We start from the raw sequence: 24723 nt of genomic DNA, 5'->3' as shown, positions 1-24723 counted from the left end.
TCACTTTCGCAATGACTTGCCAAAAAACGAAAGATGCCGCTGCTCTGCGGCTGCTGACAGTTGCTGCTGCTGCTGTTGGTTGCTATTGCTGTTGCTGGCGGCTGCTGCTGTTGCTGCTGCTGCTGATGTTGCTCGCGACGCCTCGCTACGAATGTGAATGAATGAGTGTGACATTGGCGTACCTTAACCTCAAATGTGCAAGCTTTAAAAAAAGAAGGAAGAAAATAAAACATACCACACACACTCACACACACAGACAACATACATGCGCACACACACATAGGCACACATACAAACTCGTCTCGTATTATTAATGTCTTGCTTCTTTGGAGCACAACATTCTTTTTGTTTTTGTCAAAAAAAAAACCAAAATCGAAAAAAAAAACAAAATAACGCGTCGACATTCTCTGACTAAACATAGCGTCTCAGCCGACTGGGCTAGGCAACGTTGCTCAGCTGAGCTGAGCTGAGTTGAGTTGAGTTGAGCTGAACAGAGAGCAGCACAGAGCAGAGCAGCACAGAGTAGAATAGAGCAGGGCTGGGGCCTCCTGGCTGGAGTGTAAGCGGGAGCGAGCGATTATTGATCGCATTAGAGAAAATCGTTAACTGTAACATGGCGTCGCTCACACAACGACAACCAGCAACAGCAATACACGAGGTATTAGGGCGCTCAGTAGACACACAACTACATTGATAACTACGCAGTGTGTGTGTGTGTGTGTGGCAGCTGCTCCACTGAGACAGAGGGCGTTGCTCGCTCGCACATTATTATTTTGGCTCCGCCCATTTGTTGTCTTGGCAACCAGGCGCTGCTCTGTTGATACAAGAGGCCGTTGGCCAATGCGCTTGCGCTGCCAGCGCTGTGTACGTAAGAGAACCGAAGCCTGTCATTGGCAAAAGACCTCACAACCGGTGGTTAATCGTGTGTGCCAGCAGCAGCGGCAGCAGAAGTTGCTGTTGCTGTGTGTGCGTGTGCGAGTGTGAGACGAACATAGAAGAGGCTGAAAGGCACAATGTGTGCGAGAACGAGTCGGCGCTGTATCTGACGTCTGACGCTGCTGCTGCCGGCGTCTCTGTCTCTGTCGCTGTCATCGTCATCGTCGTCGTCGTCGTTGTCGGCGGCACTTGAGCGCGGCTCGAACAATATTTGTTGGCAGCAAGCGCAAGCCAAATAGTAGACAAGCGTTCCCCTCTGCAAACAGTCACATTCAAGAGCTCAAGCCAAAGAGACACTCGAGCGGACCAGCAACAGCAACGGCAACAGCAACATCAACAGCAACGTCAGCGGCAACGTTTACGGCAACAGCAGCGGCAATAACAGCAGCAGCAGCAGCCTCCAGTTGTAGCAGTAAAAGCAGCAGCAGCAGCAACTACAGCAAAACCTCAGACTCAGACTCAGTGGCCAAAAGCAAGCTAACAATTCACGTTCGTGCGTCGGTTCGTTGCGGCGCGGCGCGCATTAAAATAGAGTCATATTTGCCACGTTATTTTATTTCCAAATTTGCACAAGGCATCAGCGGCGCACACAAATAAATTAATCAAAGTGTTTAGCTTCAAGAGGAGCGACAAGTGCACAAACAAATGCCAAGCAGCAACAGCAGCAGCAACAACAGCAACAGCAGCCAAGAGCAACCAACAACAGCAACATCAGCGATTGCTTAAAGAATAGAACTTGCAGCAGCAAATCAGCAACAACAAGTGACAAGTGCAGTGCACAAAAATGCAACAAATATTTAAATTAATTAACGCAGTGACAGTGCATTGAATAACAATATCAACAACAACAATAACAACTAAAACATATTGTTAACGAAACAAAAAAAAAGAAAACAAAAACAAAACAAGTTTTTCGGTTTGTGTTTTTCATTTGTCTTCAAACATTCGAACGCGTCGTTGGAGCGCGTTGTGAATTTTTCTGCATCCATTTCGAACGCAACGCGTTGAAAAAGCCGGCAACATAACGGCGCAACTATTGAACAGCTTTCTCAAGGGGAGTCCCCACCAGACCACCATAGATATAATGCAAAAGCTCTACGCGGAGCCGCCGCCCAGTAGTGCGCCGGTCAGCATGTCCACCGCTGGCGGTGCACCACCCAGCGGCGGTGGCGGTGGCGGCGGTGGTGCGGTACCCACAAGCAACAACAACCCGAATCCCACATCGAATGGCGGCAGCATGAGTCCGTTGGCGCGCTCCGCATACACCATGAACAGCATGGGTCTCACAGTCGGTGGCATGTCATCGGTGTCGCCACAGGCCGCCGCCACCTTTGGCTCCAGCGTGCTCGACTCGGCCGCCGCCGTGGCCAGCATGAGTGGCAGCATGGGCGCAGCGGCCGCCATGAATTCGATGGGCGGCAACTGCATGACGCCCAGCTCGATGAGCTATGCGAGCATGGGTTCGCCGCTGGGCAACATGGGTGGCTGCATGGCCATGTCGGCAGCGAGCATGTCCGCAGCGGGTTTGGGTGGCAGCTATGCTGCAATGCCAGCAGGACCGCGTGATATGGAGACGGGATCACCGAATTCGCTGGGACGTCGGGGCGTTGACAAACCAACAACATACAGACGCAGCTACACGCATGCCAAGCCGCCATACAGTTACATTTCGCTGATCACCATGGCCATACAGAACAATCCGACACGCATGCTCACGCTCTCGGAGATCTATCAGTTCATCATGGATCTGTTTCCCTTCTATCGGCAGAATCAGCAGCGCTGGCAGAACTCCATACGCCATTCACTGAGCTTCAACGATTGCTTCGTTAAGATTCCGCGCACACCGGACAAGCCGGGCAAAGGTTCGTTTTGGACACTGCATCCGGATTCGGGCAATATGTTTGAGAACGGCTGCTATCTGCGGCGACAGAAACGCTTCAAGGACGAGAAGAAGGAGGCCATCAGGCAGCTGCACAAGAGTCCGTCGCACAGCAGTTTGGAGGCAACCAGTCCGGGCAAGAAGGATCACGAGGATTCGCATCACATGCACCATCATCATCACACGAGTCGCCTGGAGCATCATCAGCATCACAAGGAGGCGGGCGGCGGTGGCGTTGGAGGCGTGCCACTGGCTGGTGTCAATGTGTTGAGCGCCGCACACAGCAAGGATGCCGAGGCGCTGGCGATGCTGCATGCGAATGCCGAGTTGTGTCTGGGGCAGCAGCCGCAGCATGTGCCCACGCATCATCATCATCAGCACCATCAGCTGCAGCAGGAGGAGCTGTCGGCGATGATGGCGAATCGGTGCCATCCGTCGCTGATCAGCGACTATCATTCGTCGATGCATCCACTGAAACAGGAGCCATCCGGCTATACGCCTTCCAGCCATCCGTTCTCCATCAATCGCCTGCTGCCCACAGAGTCCAAGGCGGACATTAAAATGTACGATATGAGCCAGTATGCTGGCTATAATGCGCTCAGTCCGCTGACCAACTCACACGCTGCCTTAGGCCAGGACTCGTACTATCAGAGTCTCGGCTATCATGCGCCCGCCGGCACCACGAGCTTGTGACATCATCAGTATCCGCTGGCTTAAGGGCGCGCGGAGCAGATGCTGCGCTTTGGTGGCAGCGGCGGCAGCAGCAGCGGTGGCGGCGGCGGCAGCAGCTCGCATCATCATCTTCAGCAGCAGCAGCAGCAGCAGCAGCAACACTTGCAGCAACAGCAACAACAGCACCAACAGCAGCAACAACAGCAGCAGCAGCAGCAGCAACAACAACAGCAGCAGCAGCAGCAGGCGACGCAGCAACTGACATCCGCTACAAATGCAACAACAGCATCCACAAAGGCCAGCAGCAAGCCAGCAGCAGCGGTGGCCGTCAACTATTCACAAAAGCTGGCTGCCACAGTGCAACAACAGCAGCAGCAACAGCAGCAGCAGCAGCAACAACAGCAGCAGCAGCAACAGCAGCAGCAGCAGCAACATCAACAGCAGCAACAGCAACAGCAATTGCTGCATAGCCAACTGTCAGCGGAACTGCAGGAGGATTCATCGAATATTACCAGCGACCTAAGCGAGGAGCAACTGCAGCAGCATCAGGCGGCACAGCAGCAGCTCTACAACAACTATCAGCAATATGCGGCTGCTGCCAGTTACCGCAACTGGAATCACAGTTTGACATTCAACAGCGCTGCCGCATTGCAGAATCTGCTGTAGCCCAGCCGCACAAGGCGAGGCTTTGTGTAGGACCCGAACCTCGGACTCGGACTCGGAATCGAACTCGAACACAATCTTCGCCGCCTCAATCATAATCTCAGTGGCAGTCAGAGCCGGAGACAGAAGAGTCTCAATCAGAGTCTCAGTGTTGATCGGCTGCCAATTAGCGAGCGGCTCTTCAATGGCTTTTAGCACCTGGGCGCATCCTTTGAGCTCGAGCACGTGAGTATGACCACGAGTTCGACTATGAATACGACAACGACTAGAAGAGAGTTGTTATATATGGTAGAGAGTCCGACTCCGCTTCCTCCTCCTCCACAACTTGTAAATAGTTCAATTTACTCTTCTACTGCAAGCACTCAGTCTTTGCTTTGTCTTTGCCTTTTATGTTTACGAGTATCTTTTGTTTTTGTTTTTCGATGTCGTTCTGTTGAGGAATTCAAGAAAAAAAGTGATGTAGTTGTAAGTGCAGCAAAAACGGCCACAATGTATAATCAATTACGTTAGCCGTTAAGCAAAGATCTTTGTTAACATTTATGTTTGCTAAAAAAAAAAAACAAAACAAAAAAAAAAAAGAATTAAGAAACAAGAAATTCCGTGCCATTTGTTTATCCTCAAAGTAAGCAATAACAATCAAATCGGTTAAAACAAATAATCAGCATTTTAAATGTGTGTGAAACGAGAGAAAGAAAGAGAGAGAAATGAAGAGAGAGCAATGCGGGATTGTGTGTAATGTTCATCTAAAACAACAAGAAAAAAAAACACAAAAAAAAAACAAAATCCTTTTATCCAAAGGCAATCGAATTCGAATCGCAAATGATCAAAAACCAAAAACTAAATATCCAACAAAATGCAAAAGACCCCTAAGAATCTTCAAATTATTTAACTAAGCAACTAAATTTGGCCATGCATAGGAAACGTCACGTTTTAATTTAACATTTTACAAAATGTAAACGTTATGTATAATTTATGAACCTATATTGAATCATTTCTTTACAAATACAGCAACAATTTATTGATTTTCTTTGTTATTGTACGAATTCGCTTAGGCTTAAGCATTCTGTAAATAATTAGTCTATATATATAAATAGAACTCTATATATATATAGAAATATGTATGTATATTTAATTCTAAGCAAGCTAAAATTAAACTTGATGCCCAAAAAAGCAAAAACGAAAAAAAGAGATAAAAAACAAAAACAATTTTTAAACTAACTTGAGAATTAATCAAATTGTATGCTACACAACATTAATAAATATTGTATAGCATTTAACATTTAATTAGCATAAATAAAATCAACAAAAAAGAACAGAATACAAAAAAAAATACACAAACTGATAAAGCAAAAAAAAATGAAAAAAAACAATGAACGAAAAACTGCAATTATTATTCAATAATTTTTAATATTAATTTTATTATTGTGCGTATACAAAATCACAAAAACACACACACCCACGCGCATTTTTACATTGAGCTAAGCTAATTGATTAAACTTAATACAAAACAAAACAAATAATAATAACAAAAAAAAAAAACTTGAAACCCAAAATAGTTTAAATATGACAAAACAACAACAATGTAAAATACACAAACTAAAATTCATAAATGTCAACCGAAAACAAAACATAAAATGAAAATCCAAAATCTAAAGCTAGTTAAAATTAATATTATAAATCATGCAAAAATTAAAAAAGACTATTTTAATGTTTGAAATATAAAAAAAAAGAAATGAAAATATATCAACGAATTGTTTTAACTTTCCATTGACAAAGCAATCAATGCGTTACCTTTGTTGACTTAAACAACTGACCTCCAACAAGCACTTCTATATTGATTGGGCTGGGCTATCAATGCAGCAACATGGAACGACCGATAGCACCTATGAGTACGATATATATGTATGTGTGTATATGTATGCACATTCGTATATATGGACTGCACCCAACTCATCAAGCGATTCCAAGAGTTCTTGTGCCTATCTTATCGCACCTCGGATGCAGAGTGCAGTTTTTTCACTAGTTTTTTTTTCCCTTTTTTCCCTTCCATTTTTTTTTTTTTTTTTTTTTTTGATAAAACTTATCGGAGTGCACTCGTAAATTGCAACGCAACAACAAGGTAAACAGCAACAGCGACGGCAACAACAACAACAACCACTGTCCTGACTAACACAACAAAAACGAGAGTCGAGGCCCAGTCTATATTATAGATGGTGATACCTATCCCAATCGCTAACCAACTATGGAAACCTCTAGCTCTGGTCGGTGTCCCTGTTTGCTTTTTTCCCGTACACTCTCACGTAATATACATAAACGCATATGACACCTAGGACTGTTCCTCTATGGCTACTCGTATCTAATATCTGTTTCTTATCTATGCAATATAAACAACAACCACGACTGATCCAACACATGTGAATGTGTGTGTGTGTGTGTAAAGTTATCTTTGTGATTCATTTAAAAAATCTACAATTTGTCCCGTGTCTCGTGTCCCGTGTGCCTGGTTCGCGGGTTCTTTCTCATTTATAATTCTCAAATAAAATACCTAGCCAGCGAACTCCAGCTACACTTATCTGCGTAGTGTGGTGCTGTGTGTGGTTGGTTGGTTGGTGGTGCCAGCAGCACCACCGGTCATGTTTAACAAGCTGTTGTCGTTTTAATTAAGCAGCCTGGAAGGTCACCATTTCTATATATGTACATATATTCTCGTTCATATGTATCTCAAAGAGCGTTGCTTTAATACCGTTTTATAGGGCTCGATAAAGTACAAAAGGAAAGCGCTTTGTTTGGTCTGCCAGACAAGAAGAAAATGGCGCTTCAATTTCGATTTTTTTTCGTTTCGTTTCTTTCGATTTGTTCGTTGCTTTCCTTGACATTGTGACTATGAATACTGGTAGTAGTAGAACGAGCCAGTACATCTATAGCCATATAGCCTTTAGCTAAAGTTTCTTCATTTTACTCCCAAGCAACCCCAGCTGAATTGAACTGGTTTTCGAAAATCTGTGCTTTGGGGTTGCTTCAACCACCAGTCTAGTCTACCCAGCCAGTCCAGTCCGCTTTCCACCCACCAATTTCATACACATTTCATATATATCTAAGTCCCCCCACTTTATGCCAGACATGCGCGCTGCGAAGACGTTGAGTCCCGGGGGTTTCTGTGCAGGGAATCACGGGTTTGTTGTGCTCTAGCTCTCCAGTCAATCTGTCAGTCAGTCACTCTGTCTCTCTGTCTGTCTGTCTGATCTGACAGACTGTCAGCTATCTATTCATAAAAGGCAAAAGCCAAAAGCTGCTTCGCATGTATACGCGATCAATATGTAATTATTTTCGCATACTCGTCGAGACTTTGGCCTTTTCGACATACTTGCATATAAAATTCTATTAAAAAAAGTTTGAACTTTTGACTCCACCTCGCAGGAATACAATTACACAAAATTGTCATGACATTTTGTTGAGCATTAAAAATTCATGTGGCTTTATGATGATGATGATGGTTAAAGCGAGAAATTAAGTTAAATTTAACAATTTTGAAAGTCATATACTTAAATTGTTGTACTAAATTATAATTCATTTTGTATCAGTTTGCTGTGGAGCCACAAAAGCGAATTTCAGTTTAGTCTGGGCCAAAGAACAAGCATCCAATTAGCTGCTAAGCTAGAAGTATTTCTGCTCCAGCTAAAAACCACAATCTTGTAGTAATTTTCTAATGGAATATTTAATTTCGAAACGAGACACTGTGCACAAGAGCTAACCAGGGTTGCCTGCCTGGTTAGCTGGGGCATAAAAGAGCCTCTGCTGCCATAAAAATGGCAACCCTTTCTGCCCCCCACTGCGGCACTCACGTAACAGCAGCAACGACAACGGGCAGCTTATGCCGGATGGATACACAGGAAGTAGTGGCACATAGCCCCATCTTCGTCTCCGTCTCCTCTCCACCATTTGCCAAAGACAGCGCACGTAGCAATGGCGGAGGCAACCTCATCGTCATCGTCATCGCCATCGTCGTCGACGTCGTTGTCGACATCGTTGTAGTCACCGCACTTTTTATTTAGCTGCAGGGGCAGAGCTCGCTTGGTTGGCTGGGTATCCGTGCCAGTGTCTGCCCCTTCTGCTCTTCCCCCATCCCCATCCTTTAGTGCTGCCCCTTTTGCCCCCCTGTTCGCTTGCTTTGTGCACTGCTTTTTCATTATAATAATACTTTGTAATTAGGTTTTCGAAAGTTAATTAAAATTCGGTTATGAAAGCGGAAACTTTCCCATGAACGCTTCCGGTAACGGTAAAATGAAAACACATGAAGGCGGAGCAACTGTGTTCGGGGGATATGCCAGGATCTGGATCTAGATCTGGGTCTGCTTCTGCTTCTGCTCCTGGTTCTGGTCGTGTGTGTATGTGGGGACTAAAAGTCCTGGTTCCTGGTCTCGGTCTCGGTCTGGGCCTTGTTAGCCAAAATGGAAAATAAAAAAGCAAAAATGCGAAAAAGGTTTTTTTTTGGTCGGTTTCTCGTTGAGCTGCAACCAGAGACAGCAGAGCATAGCGTCAGAGGCGGAGACAGAGAGACAAATTCAGGCGAATGGGGCAAATGGAGAATGGAGTTGGAGTTGGAAAATGTGGAGAGACAACGCACGGAACTCAACTTTGTTTCGAGAAAATTTTTGTGCAAACATTTCAGTTAAATTAAAAAATACATATTATATTTTAATGAGCAAAATGGCTGCCGTCGCCGTTGCCATCAACGAACGTATGCTATGTTGTTATGTTGCTGCTGTTGTTGTCACGTTTAATGCGCGGCGCGCCCATTCGCAAGGTTGGCCAACATTGCGAACGGGATAATTAAAATGATGACTTGAAAATAAATTGCTGTTATCTTTGACCAACAGGCTGGCTCGGGGTCTGCTTTGTACAGGAGAGAGATAGAGACCCCTCGACTCAAACCCAACCCAAGCTGTCGATGACGCGTCGATGTCGAGAGTCGCCACATCATTATGCCCATGCCCGTCGTCAGTTTCAGCAAAACGTTTTGTGGACTCCTCGCCACAATCATTCTGTTGCCATCTCGTTCCCGCTCTCGCTGCCTGCCAACGTATGCGTGTGTGTGCTAGTGTATGTGTGTGTGTGTGTGTGCTCTATCAGCGTCTGCCGCCGCTGCGTGCCTGTGAACGACACTTACGGATTAGGCCAACATCAGCAGCAACAGCAACAGCAGCAACATCGCTGCTCGGCTCTGGCTGACAAGTGCCCGTCTTTGCTTGGTTGTCCTTTTTGCCGCTGCAGTCGTTGCCATCGACGTTGCTGCATTGTGTTTTGTTTATCTTAAACATTCCACACATAATTAGCAGCAAAGCCGCCCGTTAACACCCGCCCAACGTCTCCCACTTCGACACCCTTCAACTCTCTCTCTCTCTGTCTATATCTTTGGGCTGCTGCAAATTGAAATTAATCCATGAAACCTTACGTTACGAAAATGCGGGCACGTGCTCTGCAAAATCACGACTGGACCACGAACTTGCCACGCGCCATCCTTTTGTGTCGTGTGTTGCCATTTTCGTGCTCAGCAATCAAAACATTACAAATCGCCTGGGCTCGAGTGTGAAATCGACTGGGCTTTATCGTCGAAGTCGCCGCTGCCATAAGTTTTGGCATGTAGAGCACACACACAGCCATATCTTCGGATCTGTATCTCTATCTGAGTCCTATGGGCGACCAAAACAGCAAGCTTAGCTGCAGCGGCAACGCATTAATCACAATCGAGTGGGTGAGAAAGGTGGGTGGGTTGAGTGGTTGGGCGGCTATTTGTGGTTGGTTGTCGGGCACGGGCTCTGCGCCCTGACAGTGACTGATGTGCACGGCAACAACTACAACTACAACGACAACGACAAAGGCCGCTTATCGATTGGAAGCCGCATAACACACCTTTATCAAGCAGCCAGCGCACCAACAGCAGCAGCTCCATTCGATTGGATGAAATGTGAGACGACGCCGGCAAAAAAAAAAAAAACAAAAAACGCGCGGCTAATAACCAAATTGTGTTTTGACAGACGAGTGAAAGAGCGACAGTGGCAACTTGAATAGAATGGTTGTGTGTGTGGCTAAAATCATTAGGATATGATAAATGTACTTGGATCATGTTTGTCTGCCAATCGCCCCTAAAAACAATCAACAATATTTATGTCAGCGTTCATGCATAATTATATAAATATCCACAAATTGACAGAGATGATGTCCAAAGAGGGCACTACAAAAAAAATGTGCTAAGCAAACTGCAGCTCGATAAGGATTATTGGCAAGTTATAGCAATATAATAGATATTTAATAAACGTTCATTTATTAAATGATAAAGATAATCTACAAATAAGCAACTAATAAAAGCAGGTCATAAAATAAATATTGAATATTTCTTTAAATCAAATAGTATCTTTTGCTTCTAAACACACAACTTTATTATATCTATATAATGCCTTCCTGTTGTCGCATTCATTTTAAAAGCGATAAAAGCTGCAATTCAAATGCATAAAATGACAAACATACTATTAATTAAGTCTCAAATAAAAGCTCTGCACATGATTCAAACGGAATATTTTCTCATTTAGTTAATGTGATGTAGTATATAAATATTTAGCTCATTCATTGCGGACAACTTTAGTTTTGCAGTTTTAATTAAAGCGCGCACAAATTGCACTTGACATACAATATTTTCAATTAAAAAGCAATTTAGTTAATTTAGCGGCAGAGAAGAGAAATAAAATTGTTGGCCATGTGGAGTGCGGAATAAAATGTTTTTGGCATTTGGCATAAGTCAAAATCTAAATCGATGCGTGCTCGTTAAATTAAATTAATTCAATTTAATTTCAAAATCTATTTGCACACGCAGCCAAAATTAATGCGAAATAATCAACAACAACAGCAGCAGCAGAAACCGGATAACATAGAAGGAGGATGGGCGAATGCGAATGTTGTAGTAGAGGGCTCCGCTTCCGGTGAGGACAATGGCAACGGAAACGGACATGGTCAATGGCGCAGTTGGTGCATCCTCATCCTCATGCTCGATGTTAGATGTGGCATGTGGCATGTGGCAGTTGGGGAACTTGGGGAGCTTGAATGTTTGCGCAAAACGCTTCACTGCATAAATGAATGAATGAGCCAGAGAGCGACAGACTGGCTGACTGATTGACTGACTGACTGACTGCTTGGTTGACTGATGCTCTGGATCTGGCTGCCACACACACACACTCACAGATGACATGACAGCGATAGCAACAACAACAGCTGAAAGCGACAGCAACAGCGACAATATCAACGACAACAAGTTGAGCAGAGAGGCAACAAATTCATGCAATCTAATTCACAATTAATGGCAAATTCCCTGCCACTTACGAGCCTCTGTGTATGTGAAAATATTTGCACAATAATTAATTGAATAATGTCAATAAATTTTCCACACATTTCCAACTACACACACACATTCACATGTGCAAACGGGATGGAGATAGAGTTAAACTTTCCCGCACACACACACACACATGTCCTCGCACAGGACAAACACATTTGCGTACGGGCCAGGCCAGGACATTCCAGGCCAGGCGAGTCCGGTCTCGTCCAGTCCAGTCCGGGCCAATGTCCGGCATGGCATGGGACAATACGCAAACTGGACAAGTTTGTCTGCTGCCTGGCTGGCAAGCTGACTCTGATGGTGGTGGTGCGATTAGGCGAAACGAATCAACAAATCAACACACTCAGCAAATTCGTCAGCAGGATGTGGTTGCCTTCTCCGCCTCCGCCTCCCTCCGCCTGCTGCACATTGTGTCTCATTTCCATTTCCACCAGACAACGTCGACTGCTCAAAAGTTTGTCTTTCAATTTCGAAAATGGTATTTGTCAAGTGGGCGCCATTCTCCCCACATCACCCGACACCCATCGACGAGCACCCAGCACTCGCCCTGCCCATCAGTCTGTTGGGCTTTCGGATTTGCATAGCTCAGCAGCAACAATCGCAGCAGCAGCAACAGCAGTAACAGCAACAGCAGCAGCACCATTCGAAGCACCATAAGCAGCAGCAATGTTCCAAACAATGCTCACGTTTTGACCGTAGGGATAGGGTCCATGTGTTGTGCCCTGTGTGTGTGTCCTTCAAATGGCTCAAGTGGCTCTAGAAGAGCAGCCATTTTGCAGACAGTACAGGACAGGACAGGACAGGACAGCAGCAGTCAGCCTGACACACAAACCGCCTGCCCTAAATTCAGCATTTTTATACGAATTTCGACCATTGTTTGACTTGCTAGCATAGCTTTCATAATACTACGCTGCAATTGCAAAGTGTTGTTTTCACAAACTTTGAATCGAAATAATACGTGTGCATATTTAGAAAATAACCAAAATTAATCATACTTGCTTGCCAAATTAAGGAAATTTCTTGATGCTATTGGAAAATAGAGAAACCCAATTCTTAGCAAATATTTCTGGGAAAAGAATACTGAAAAGGATTCATTGAATGATTCTATTTATGACTAAGTTTATATAGCAATTTTTCCCTCGATTAAGATGTCATATTAATGGTTTATTAATATAAGTAAATATATGTTCAAATATTTTAAAAAAAAAAGGAAAAAATACCATTACCAATTTTATTAAATTTCAAATTGAATGCCACAATTATTATTCTGAAAGTAGGAATTAAAATAAAAGATTGTTTAGGAATGACTGTTACATTATTCAAATAAACTGCAGACATGAATCGTTAGCTCAAAAAGGTGAATTCATTGAGGTTCTTTTGCCCGGCAGGCAGGCTGCTTTATGAATGAGAATATACAGCAATCATAAGAAGCTGAGAATGGCACAGGGACAGAGCCTAAGCATAATTGTTTGGACAGCTAAGCCATCAACACAATGAGGAACATTAAGCAACAAGAAAAACATTTAACCAATAAAGAAAACAGGATAATCCAGTATTTCCGAATTGCAAGTCAAAAAGATGCAAGCAGGCGGAATTCCCCAAAACAAAACATTGCAAAATAAGAAAAACTAATCGGAACAAGAAAAAAAGAGCATTTACCGAAAAACCAAATGCACTTTTCTAGTCATGTGTTTGAGTGCGTGCTCAAACAGTTTTTCTGGCCAATTGAACAAGCCTAACAACAACTACTTAATACACAGCGAGAGAGAGAGGAAGAGGGAGTCGAAGAGCGACAGAGACAAAGTGCTGGGAGCACAGACATTGGCGGCACCCCCGCGTTAAAGCTTACCGCAACACATGTAAGTGTCAGACGGAGGCAAATCCGGCGTAATTGATCGATGCACGGAGCGAAGCTTAGCGGCTGTCGCCGCGGGTTGCAATGCCAATATAAATGCCAGCTCGAGTTCTGGTTGCAATGTCGCCAGGCCAGCTTAAGTACCTGCCCCGTAGCTGCCAATTGAAATGGTTTTCGTTTTTGTAGAAGACTATAGTACAATGGGCGCCCATTCATAAGCGAACAGAATGCTGGCCGAATGAATGTCAATCATGTTGAGCCACCCCAAGTAATCTAATGCTACCAGATGTTCAATGAGTTAAAGATTTTTCATTTTTCATTTTATTTGATTTACCGCGTCTTTTGGCCCGAAGCATAACAGTGCAGAGACATGCAAATGGTAAAAATCAAAAGGCTGTGCGCTCGGCAGGTGCAAGGCTCAAGGCTCAAGGATTGTGGCCTCAAGTCAAGTAGCTGTGACGAAAAAACATAAAGTATTTCAGTGCATATGTGCCAAATGCTAACAGCAGGTCAATTGGCCAACTACTCGAGACTAGTTGCGAGGCTTTAACTAAAACGTTAAACATTACCACTGGCCACCCACACCAGGTGGGTCGCTGTTATCTTTGTGTAATGTGCCAATATTTTTACAATGTTAAAACATGTTCAACAATCGCCGTTTGACAACTAAATTAAGCCATTTGTCACAGCTTATTTTCACATATGCTGGCATTTAACACGCAGGTTGTCAGTCGCATTCGCAGTCGCAGTCTGCGGTGGTGACTGTTGCTTTTTGATTGGAAATATTTCGACGTGGTTGTTTTCGGTTGTTTTCTGGCTGGGCACTTGGCGCGAAGCATTAGAATAACAACAACATAAATCCAATGAAAACAACAACCGCCCATCAACACCCTCGAAACAAATTGCCAGCACATGCTAAAAGGCAAAGGACCACAAAGAGAAAAAGAGAGGGCGAGACCAAGGAAGCTTGTTCACAAAGTTGTTGCTGTTTGCTGTTGTTATTGTTGCTTTATTGATGCTGAGCTCTCTTTCAGTGTTGTAGCCCCCATGTAGCATTTAATTGAAATGGGCGCGCATTTGTTTCTGCATTTTATGCTCACTAGCCGCATTAAAGTGCTAATGCATTGTTGTTGTTTTTGGCCTCTTCCGGGGCAACCCCATGACTATGATGTACTATACTATATGCAACCCCTAACTGTTCGAATGGAAAAACGTTCACTCACAACAACTCACAAACAATCAACCCCAAATAATAGCAAGGATTACGAGTTCTCGCTGTCGCTGCTGCTGCTCGGAATACGAGCGGAGTGCATTGTCCTGGGCAGACATCAGAAGGCAGCAACAATGAACTTGGATTGTCGACTTGCGTATACTCTATTTCTTATAGAGTTCCTAATAAGTTGTAGTATTTAGAAAAGTATTTAAATTAAAGTATATAAAAATGTATCTAAATTAAAATTGTTGATTTATATTTCAGCTTCAAAACTGTGATTTTAAACTACTTTATTTTAATTGTAGAGATTCTATACTTAAACAAAAAGATACTTTTACAAAATGTTTTTTTATTCAGCGTATAGTTTAACACAGTTCATGTATGGAGTTAATAATGTTCGTATTAAATCCGATTGCTTACTAGATATCTAAGCATTTTCTTACTAAAATTATTATAATAAATTGATTTAAAAGTATTTGATATACCCTTATGTGATATATTTCACATGCATCACCTATTGCCTGACTCAATGCACATACTCCATCCAGAAATCTATACTCTATCTAAATGTGTATAAAACCACGTCAAAAATCTTTTGGCAAGCGGGAAAAGCAGGACACCAGAGCAAGGACAGGGGATGCCAGCAGCGTCGCAGTCGCAGTTGGCTTGCCTCGCTTACTTGCTTGCCTTGCTTCAACTGCTGCTGTTGTAGTCGACGTCATTTGGTTTTTGGTGTATGTTTTGAGGCTAGAGATATCAGGGCAATAAAATAATTGCGACAATAAGCATTTCATTATTCATTTGTGTGACTGCAAGGGGCGAGCAATTTAGCGAGCAGGTCACAATCGAAGGGGGAGAGCGAAGAATTGCAGAAGGCGGGTGGTGACGACAATGTTGATTGCTGGGGTGGCGACTTGCTGCCAGGTTTTTGATGTTAATCCAACTGTGCCCGGGTTTCACGGATTTCATGGGTTCTTTGCCATTTCAACAGTTAATAGTTTGTGCTGTGCTCAGCTTTGATTCAATTTCTGAATGGGCAAGGAATAAGGGATAAGCAAGGAAGGAAGGGGAGGTGTCACATACCCGTCCGATGATCTTGATTTGATTATTGCGGCGTTAATACAATTGAGGCAGCTCAAACTGCTTTTTTGTTGCTGTTGCTTTTCATATTCAATTGTGTTTGTAATTGTGAATGGTTTTATTGTTGTGGCTTAGCAAAATTGCTGCAGTTGCTGATGTTTTTTTTATTCCTACAACCATCTCGAGGGTCGTTAAATAATGACATTTGTTTATGCTCAAACCTGTCAGGATCAATGATTTCGTCCAGCTGGAGGATAAGCCAATTTAAGCATGAGCTCTTAACGCAAGCGTTTATTTAAGCCTTCCACTCGAGTCTCTTATCAATTTCTTTGTCTTATCTATTAGCAATTCCGTAGCCACAACTAACTGCACTTTAATTGCCCGTTCGCTTAATTGCACGTCTCAGGAAAATGGAAAAATTGAAGAAAACGCAATTGCTTGAAATAATTTGAATTGAGTGCGCAAATACAACGAGTGATTTTTCAAGATAATTTGTACAACTTTTCATTCTTGCCCGAATTAAGTATTCAAACTGAATTTTTTTTTAATTGAGCTTGCATAATTAGACAAGAGATAATCATCGGCTGTGCTTCGGCCAACTTCAAAAGAGAAAAGTACAAAAAAAAGTTATGAAAGCAAACACATAATTTTTTTTCTTTAGCGTTGAATAGCTTTAAGATTTTAATTTAATTCAATTGAGTTCTCTCTTAAGATTCATGATTTAATTAAGTTGCCAGCGGATAGATCGGGGAATGAGTTCGAAGTGTTGAGTTTGCATGCCAAATATACCATTAACAAATGCACAGTAAATCCAAAAATACACAATCGCCCAACCACCAACCAACCAAACAGTCACACAGTCCGACAGACGGACAGACAGACAGACAGACAGAGAGTGTATTTTAAATTCTCATTTGTGTACCGAACCACAATACATTCTTCAAATGCGCTACCTTGCGCCTTGTTATTATAGCAAACAAATGAAAGTGAAAGCACAAATTTGCGATGGTTCTTTTTTTTATGCTTCTTTTAAGCACACACACAGAGAAAGAGAGAGAGAGAGGTACACACACACACACTTATTTATATATCTAGATATATATTTTTAGTAGTAAAAGAGAGGGAGAGACACTCTGAGCGTGAAGCGCGACGTTTGGTTTGGTGCCAAAATTGCTTCCGAAATCAGCCAAAACCAAAGCAAAACAGCACAACGTCCACACAGACATCATTGAAATGTATCAGCGTTTGTGTGTGTCTGTGTGTGAGTGTGTCGGCCATGTTGGGCTACCGGGTGCCACAACTAACACACACACACTCACAGTGACAGAGAGAGAGGCAGAGAGAGAGAGCCAAAGAGGCGCCCATAGAGCAATCGCTGGAGCTGTCGAGTTTGAGTTTGCTGCTCAAATATTATGCGAACGCAAATATTTTTATTTAGTAAATGTCATTTATTATTTATGTTTATTCGAGCACTTATCTAGCGCTGCTTAACAACTTCAGCTCTAATGCACGACGACTGCCAGGCAGTGGCTGCCACAGTCAGTGGCAAGCTACGTGGGGTTAGACGATGACGATGATGATGATGATGATGATGATGACGATGGCAACGACGATGGCAAGGCCGTGCCACCAAATTGAAAACGGAATCAACAAGAAATCGAACGTTTTGAAAGTGGAAAGTGGAAAGTGCAAAGTGGAATGCGACGCCCACGCATTCCTTTTGCCATTCGACTTTTGCCGTCAGTGGCCAGGATGTCAGTGGGAATAAATTTAAAGTCAAACTAAACTGCGAGTAAATAGAAATACAAAAAGGCAAACAAAAACAATGCGCCCTGCTGGCAGTAAGAGTATAACGTATATATATATATATGTATATGTTTAGTAAGGATACGGAGAAGCCACTGCCAATACAACACACAGTCGCAGTCACAGTCACAGTTCCAATCCCTGTCGCAGTCAGTTGAAGCTTCTGTGGCATTCCCAGTCGCAGGCAAATTCCGAGCCGAGTGTACACAAGCCGCCGTCTAGCGCTTGTCTGCCAAGTGCAAAACGTGGCTGAGGAGGCATGGGACATGCCACATGGAAATGGGGCAGCCTCCTGGACACCAACAACAACACCAACAACAACAACAACAACAACAACAACAAAAACAACAGCGACAGCATTTGTGGCATGCAGCGCGCTGCTTGTGAATATTTGTGATTGTTTCGTATTCGATTTACAAAGTGCTGCAACGTCCTTGAGTGTCACAAGAGCTAGAGAGAGAAAGAGAGAGAACAACAGAGAGAGACGCCAAATGGGGCACCCTTCTTTGACTATGAATGACTTTTTTATTTTATATCAAGTTGTCATTGTTGTCTCTCTGTCCGTTTGTCTGCCCCGCTGTCTGTCTGTGGTTTTTGTTGTTGTGATTATTGTTATTAGCCTAGCAAACAAATTGGTAAATAATAAATATTTTCCAGTTAAATATTGTTAGTAGCATGCCATTTTTGGACCTGCACAGCCAATGCACAGTGCCACAAGCCACGGATGGATCATGGTCCCCAGTTCCCCGCTTCTCGCCTTGCTGTTTTTTTTTCTGTTGTATTTTGTATTCTCATACTCATACTCGTAGTACTTACTTATGTATGTAGATCTTTTGAGGAGGCGTCGCTGCTTCACGTTCACGCCACATTGCCAATGACTTGCGCTTTCGTTGTGTGTCAATATGTGCTCATGCCAGTGTGTGTGTGTGTGTGTCTCTGTGTGTGTGCCAAGGGAAATTGGTAGCCCACATTTACAAAATCAGAAAAGCGCTTGATTTGTAAAATATTTGCTCTGCACAAACGAACGCAGCAATTGTTCAATTCCATACAGACGACGACGACGTCGACGATGTTGAGCCTCAGCCTGTTGGCAGTCAATCGACGTCGTCGTCGTCATCGCCATCGTCATCGTCGTTTTGTTTGAAAATGTTTATGAAGCGACACCTGTAGGTGATAATAATAAACAATCGAAGCACGACTATGACTCCCAATCGAACTTGCCTCCTTCCTCCACTGTTGAGGGCTTGCAAACACAGAAGCTGCATTTATGCAAATGTGGCGCCTACAATTAGCCTTGGAATATAAAACAAAACAAAAGAATAAGAACTAGAAGTTGAGTTAAATAACTTGTAAAAATAAATATCAGGGCAGGTGTTGTTAAGCATAGTTAGTAGAAAAGATATACTAATGTAAGAGATTTGTATATTTAAACGAAAAAGTTTATTATATGTTAAGATCTGTAATTGAATATCACTGATTCTACTAGTCGTACTAACATCTATCTTTATAAATAATTGTAAAACCTTCAATATCTGCCTAATGTGGTATATTTTTATCTTATCGTTCATTAGCTTGGCTCTTTCTTTTCTAAACTAATGCCGATCTCTTGTCATATTTCTCGGTCTTTTCCCATTGAACCATCTTGTTTCCCATGGCTCAAGTGTCCATTACTAAAAGCCCATTTAATGGCTATGCAATGTACATAGATGTATGTTCGAGAGCATTTCCTGGAATTTTTGCTTTTTGCTTTTCACACCAATCTCTGGTCAAGCCTTTTGTTACTCTCCGTGTGTTGGCAATATTTGCCAATTTGAGTGCTTTCGGTTACTTTGACGCTTTGTTAAAGGTAAAACGCAATGCAAGAAACGAAGATATTATTTAAATTTTATGCCATAAACGAGCCGAGACGAAGCCATGAACATGGCACAGTGAATAATATTTTTGGGGTATTATTTGTTTACTGCTAATATTTTGATGTGGAGCGAGTCTAAAATTGTCTGCCACAGTCCGGATATTTTTGATGACTATTTGCGAAAGCATTAAAAGCAGGGGGAACGCCCTGCCACGAACTCCGAGCCAGAGCCACAGTCAGGGGTCTTTACAACCACAAAGGCAAAAGCGCCGAGTACCGAGATTGCCCAGTGTGAGAATTCATTTGGCTTTAGGTGGGGAGTTGATCGCAAGGTGTGCTCACAGCTGAAGTATCTACGCTTTAGTTTGTGTATAATGTGGTTTTTACACAGGGCTTATTAATTTGTCGAGCTGCGAGCGAGCGGCACATTTTCACTTGATATTCTTGGAAAAGCTGTAAATTGCACTTTGTAAATAAATGTGAACAAGAAAGAAACGCTAAGACCCCCGGGTTTTATCTCTCGCACTGTGTGGCATGTGATAAGTGAGTCTCGCGCTTACTACGTTGAATCTACCGCATTATCTGCGTCGTGAGTCGCGTTACCTGGGAACAGGAAGACGCACCAAGCAGCAACAAAGCACCAACCAAGTGCCTCGTACTCGTATCAGGCGCTTATCTAATCAGACGCTGCATAAATGCAAATAACGAAAGATCGTGCCGTAGTCACGGTTGGGATCGGGATCGGTCTGCGGTCTCCGTCCTGCTATATATGGAACCTTTAATGTGAGATAGCGATAAGTTAAGCAGAAATAAGAATGCATCCGCCGCTGAGGCGTCAACGCCGAGCGCAAACAGTGACAAGAACAGAGCAAATTCTTTCTTCTTTGGGCACGCAGCGAGATAAGCCGAGCAAAAGGTCGACTTTGTGGCTGTGTAATCGTCTATATATAGCCATATATATGACTCGAATCTGTTTATGCTCTTATCGGTCCTGCATGGCTGCTGATTAACACGAGAAACAAAATGGCTTTCGCTTTGACTGCAGTGCTTTAGTCAGATTATTGACCTAACTATGGTAGTAAGTGGCAACTGGGTTTTTCGGCTATGTCCAACAAAAGCCGACCAAACCAACCATCTGGCTTAATTAAGAACAAGTCGACAAACATTGAAGTCAGTGAAAATAGTTGGCCTTGTTTATCGCGCGCCATCAATCAGGCACTTTCCCGCAGGACAACGGCCAATGACTGCGACAGGCGACCCAAATGAAACTAGGAGCCCCAAAATGATTACGTCAAGTCAGTGACAAATAAATGAGATCACGAATTGTTGATGCTCTTTAATAGAAATAGTGAAATTTGGTATTTACAAATATGTTGTTGAACAATTTATAGAAAGTTATTTAGATCAATAAAGTAGTTAAAATATTTCCCAATCTAATTTAGTAGTGTATAAATAATACACTTTTTCAGAATAGCGTCTGCTTAGCGTGCCGTGGAACAATTGCTCGGCATTTCTATTACAACACTAACTATGTCTATCTGCCTTGTGCATGCATGACTATATGTGACGTGTGTGTGTGTGTGGGACTGCGAGTCCTTATGACAATTTGATGAGGACCTTATTTACCCTAGTTAAAAGCTCAGCCCCCTCGACGCCTCTCTCTCCCCCAAATGCCGTTGTCAATAAAACAAAAATAAGGCAACAGCAGGGACACCCAAAACAAAAACAAAACGAAACGAAAGCAAAGCACCAAAAAAAAAAAAAAGGAAATAACCCCAGAGCCCCTGAAGCGATCCAATGGGGCCCCAAAGCTAGGCACTTGCATGACAAACGCCCATTTTGATGGCCGTTGGCCGTGTGGTATTTTTCCGTATACGCGCGTATCCAATCAAGCATATATCGCCATATATGTATGTAGTACATAGGTATGTATGCGTTGGTAAGGGAAGGGGGAGGGGGCATCTATGCATGTGCGTGGTGGACGTGGTCAACATTCGTTGATTACGTATACGACTGGGGCGCCAATCAGCCAAACGTCAACGTCAGCGTCAACGTAGTTCCATGCGAATTGTTGTTCTTGTTGTTGCTGTTATTGTTGCATAGCAATGCTGAAATGTCGCTCAAATAGCTACAACATAGCTTCTACAACGTACTCACACACACACACACATTCACTTGCAATGCGTTTACATTTTTTTACCCGTGGCTTGAATCAATATTAGTAATTTGAATTATTCAAAAGACAAATATGAAGCTTTAATGGCCAAACAGCATGCCCGTTCTCGGACTCACATCCCACTCCAATGGCCTATAGCCAACTCTACCTCTACCTCTACCTCCCCCCGTCCCATTCCCCTTGGTGAGAACTCTGGGGCTGTTTACTGCTGCTGCTACTGCTGTTGTTGCTGCTGCAGGCCATTGGGTACATTAGGTCGACTGCAGGCGACAACGGCGACAACTCAATAATTTGGCGAGTCGCCCAATTTAATGCCAGGGCAGGTGTGGGAACACAAGTCGCAGCAGGCAGCAGCCAACAGTCAGTGAGTCCACGGCCAGAAGCAGCGTCCATTGTCAACGTCTACGCCGTTCGTTGGGCAGGTAAATACGTCAATTTAAATCCGTGGATTGGATTGTAAGTCAATGTTTGACTTTTGCTCGCTGATTGATTGCTCAACAGCAACTGCAGCAGCAACTGCAACAGCAGCCAGCAGCAGCCAACAGCAGCAGCACAAACCTGCACCTAGAGTCATAATGTTTGGCAGCAGGAGAGTTTGGAGCTGCAATTCGAGTCGCCTGCATATGCATACGGCCTAGGGCTGATGACTCGGCTCAACTCCCTGAAGGGGAGCCGCATGCACCAACAGTTTACTCGATTTACTGCCAGTTGAGTTTGCATTGCGGAGTCAACCGTATGAATCAACGATTTTCTGCTGTGCCGTCATAATTTCCCAAAAAATTTACACACACACACATCCGTACTACTTGAAGGAGTCAAGCGAGAACCCTTGTGTCATAGACTTTAAGTGCCAAAGCCAACAAATTATATGAATACTTCTAGAGCTAGGCTGGGCATTGTGCGTGCCACAACAACACGAAATATTTAACTTTAGATTTTGGTCAAGTATCTCATATGAGTGTATGTAGATAAATTCAGCAAAATGCAAAGGATGTGTATCACATGTAGGAGGGAAGCTTGAAAAGTTATTCATTTTGCAAATGCAAATGTATTAAAGATTAAAAGAATAAGTGAATAAATAAACACAGAATGAGATGTAATATCTAATAGTTAGAATATAAAAATACAACATTTTATTTCCGCATATTGAAATCAATTTGATATCACAAAAGGTGAAGTTAAAAGAACAAGTAAATAGATAAACTCAGAATAAAGATAAAATATATTATCTAAGACTTTAAATTTTTTGGTTTTTGTCTTGGATAACTTCTAGTTAAAATACTATAGTTTTTATTTAAACTCTGTCAAGAAAGCCACCATAATTTATGATTCTAAATAGTCAGAAAATGAGTTTTCAAAATACCCAGCCTTATTGCACGATGAAATTATATAAATGACTGTGATTTGTTGATTCAGTCAGTTAGTGAGTCAGAAAAATAAATAAATGTATATAGACATTAAATTGAAATGCGTGGCGACCCTCGCGTATGTATATTTAAACTCAATTTTAGACACATGTGCATTATTGTCTATCTGGTGGACGCTGTCTATCCAGCCGCAACAACAGCGCCAACAACAAACAGTGAAAACCAAAGCCACCGCAACAGCAGCAGCAGCAGCAGTGGCAGTGGCAAATTCTCGGGATCTCTGGCTCTGGGGCTGCGGCTCTTGGTTCTATTCGGTTGGATGGTTGCCTGCATCTACATTGCTGCAGCTGCAACAGCAACACCAACAGCAACTACTGTAGCTCATATAATACCGTTCGCATATACTTTGTGTGTATGTGTGTGTGTGTGTGTCAGTGTGGCTGTGTGCATATCCTTTGCAGCGTGTAGCATTGCGTTGTTTTGCCGCTCTGATAATGATGCTGGCCGGCATATTCATAATGAAATTTCATTGCAGCATCCGCATACACACACACGCATGTGTGTGTGTGTGTGTGTGAGTGTGTGTGTGAGTGTGTGTGTGAGTGTGTGTATGTGTATTTAAGTGTGTGTACACAGAACATGGCAAGTGGGCGGGACCGTGTGGGCGTTTCCTCAGGACCAGGCATATTATGTATAAACACAAATTAATTTCGTTTCAGTGGCCCAAACCGTAGTAGCCATGGCCGAGCGATTCCGTGCAATGATGGGCCGGGCATTTGCATAAAATATTTGCACAGCCTTCGTATAGTGCAATGCTGCCGCTGCTGCTGTTGCTGTTGCTGCTGCTACTGCTGCTGTTGCGGCTGCTGGTTTTGCCTTTGCTTTGAGGGGCTCGTGCCCATAAACTAGACAACAACAAGCATATTCCAGCCCTGATTTAATGAATCAGCAGCCTTGCAGGTTGTTAGGCTGCCAGAAAGAGAGATAGATAGAAGGGAGCATAACTCCCCTCTCTCTCTTTCTCTCTCTCACTCTGTATTGCGAGGACTACACGACAACAACCTGCCGCATCAGCAAACGTCTTTCAATTTTGAATGTTGGCCCATGTCTGGTTTGCCCAGTTTTGATAAATTAGCACAAAATGCGCTGTCCTCGGGCACTCAAACCCAGCAAAGTTGCAAATTTACACAAATCTCTCATACACAAACACACTCTATCTTAATATTATAATATCATAAATAAAGCAATGGGTTCGAGTTCAACTACAAATAAATCAGTCGACATAGTTTTCACTCTGTGATTTTAGTGATAAAAGAAGAAAAACTAAGATAATCAGATATATTTATAATTAACTAACTTTCAAGCAAGTGAAGCTGCAAAGTCATTTTCATTTAACCTAAATTATTGACTTTCGTTAGACACCTTGAATTACAAATTAATGAGAAAGTTTAACTATTACAATCATATATGTAAGTTAGTCGTCAAAGTTGGTAATAAATGGAAGAAAGAAAAACAACAGAAGAGTCAAATATGTTTCCTATTACTATGACAATATTAGTAATAGAAAAGATATTTGATTAACTTGCAAGTGACTCTCAGTTAATATCAACTGTAATTTTAATTAAAGTTAGTGACTTTTCTTATCCAAGTTTAATAAAAACTTAATATGAACATATTACTAGAAGAATAATGAAATAAGTTGGCACAATTTTCACTTTAAGCAATTTTAGTAATAAGAGAAGAAAAAAAGTAATATGAAAATAGATATATCTCTCTATGTTAGTAATATTTATACTTCACTAGCTTGCCCCTCTCAATTTAACTCAAATTACATACT

The 24723-nt window shown here is 42.8% G+C and overlaps 1 protein-coding gene across 1 annotated transcript; it reads left to right on the top strand.

Annotated features, from left to right (window-relative positions):
* The first annotated feature begins 1103 nt into the window (after positions 1 to 1103).
* Positions 1104 to 5893, top strand: LOC117575300 (protein fork head). Its single transcript, XM_052006773.1, is given in 2 exon segments — positions 1104 to 3555; positions 3631 to 5893. Coding segments are annotated over 2 exon segments (2058 nt in total). The 5' UTR covers positions 1104 to 2020; the 3' UTR covers positions 4154 to 5893.
* The last annotated feature ends 18830 nt before the right edge of the window (positions 5894 to 24723 follow it).

Source organism: Drosophila albomicans, chromosome 2R (assembly GCF_009650485.2).
Source record: "Drosophila albomicans strain 15112-1751.03 chromosome 2R, ASM965048v2, whole genome shotgun sequence".
NCBI lineage: Eukaryota > Metazoa > Arthropoda > Insecta > Diptera > Drosophilidae > Drosophila > Drosophila albomicans.
The sequence above is the reverse complement of the archived record's forward strand: the minus strand, read 5'-3'. Positions and strand labels throughout refer to the sequence as shown.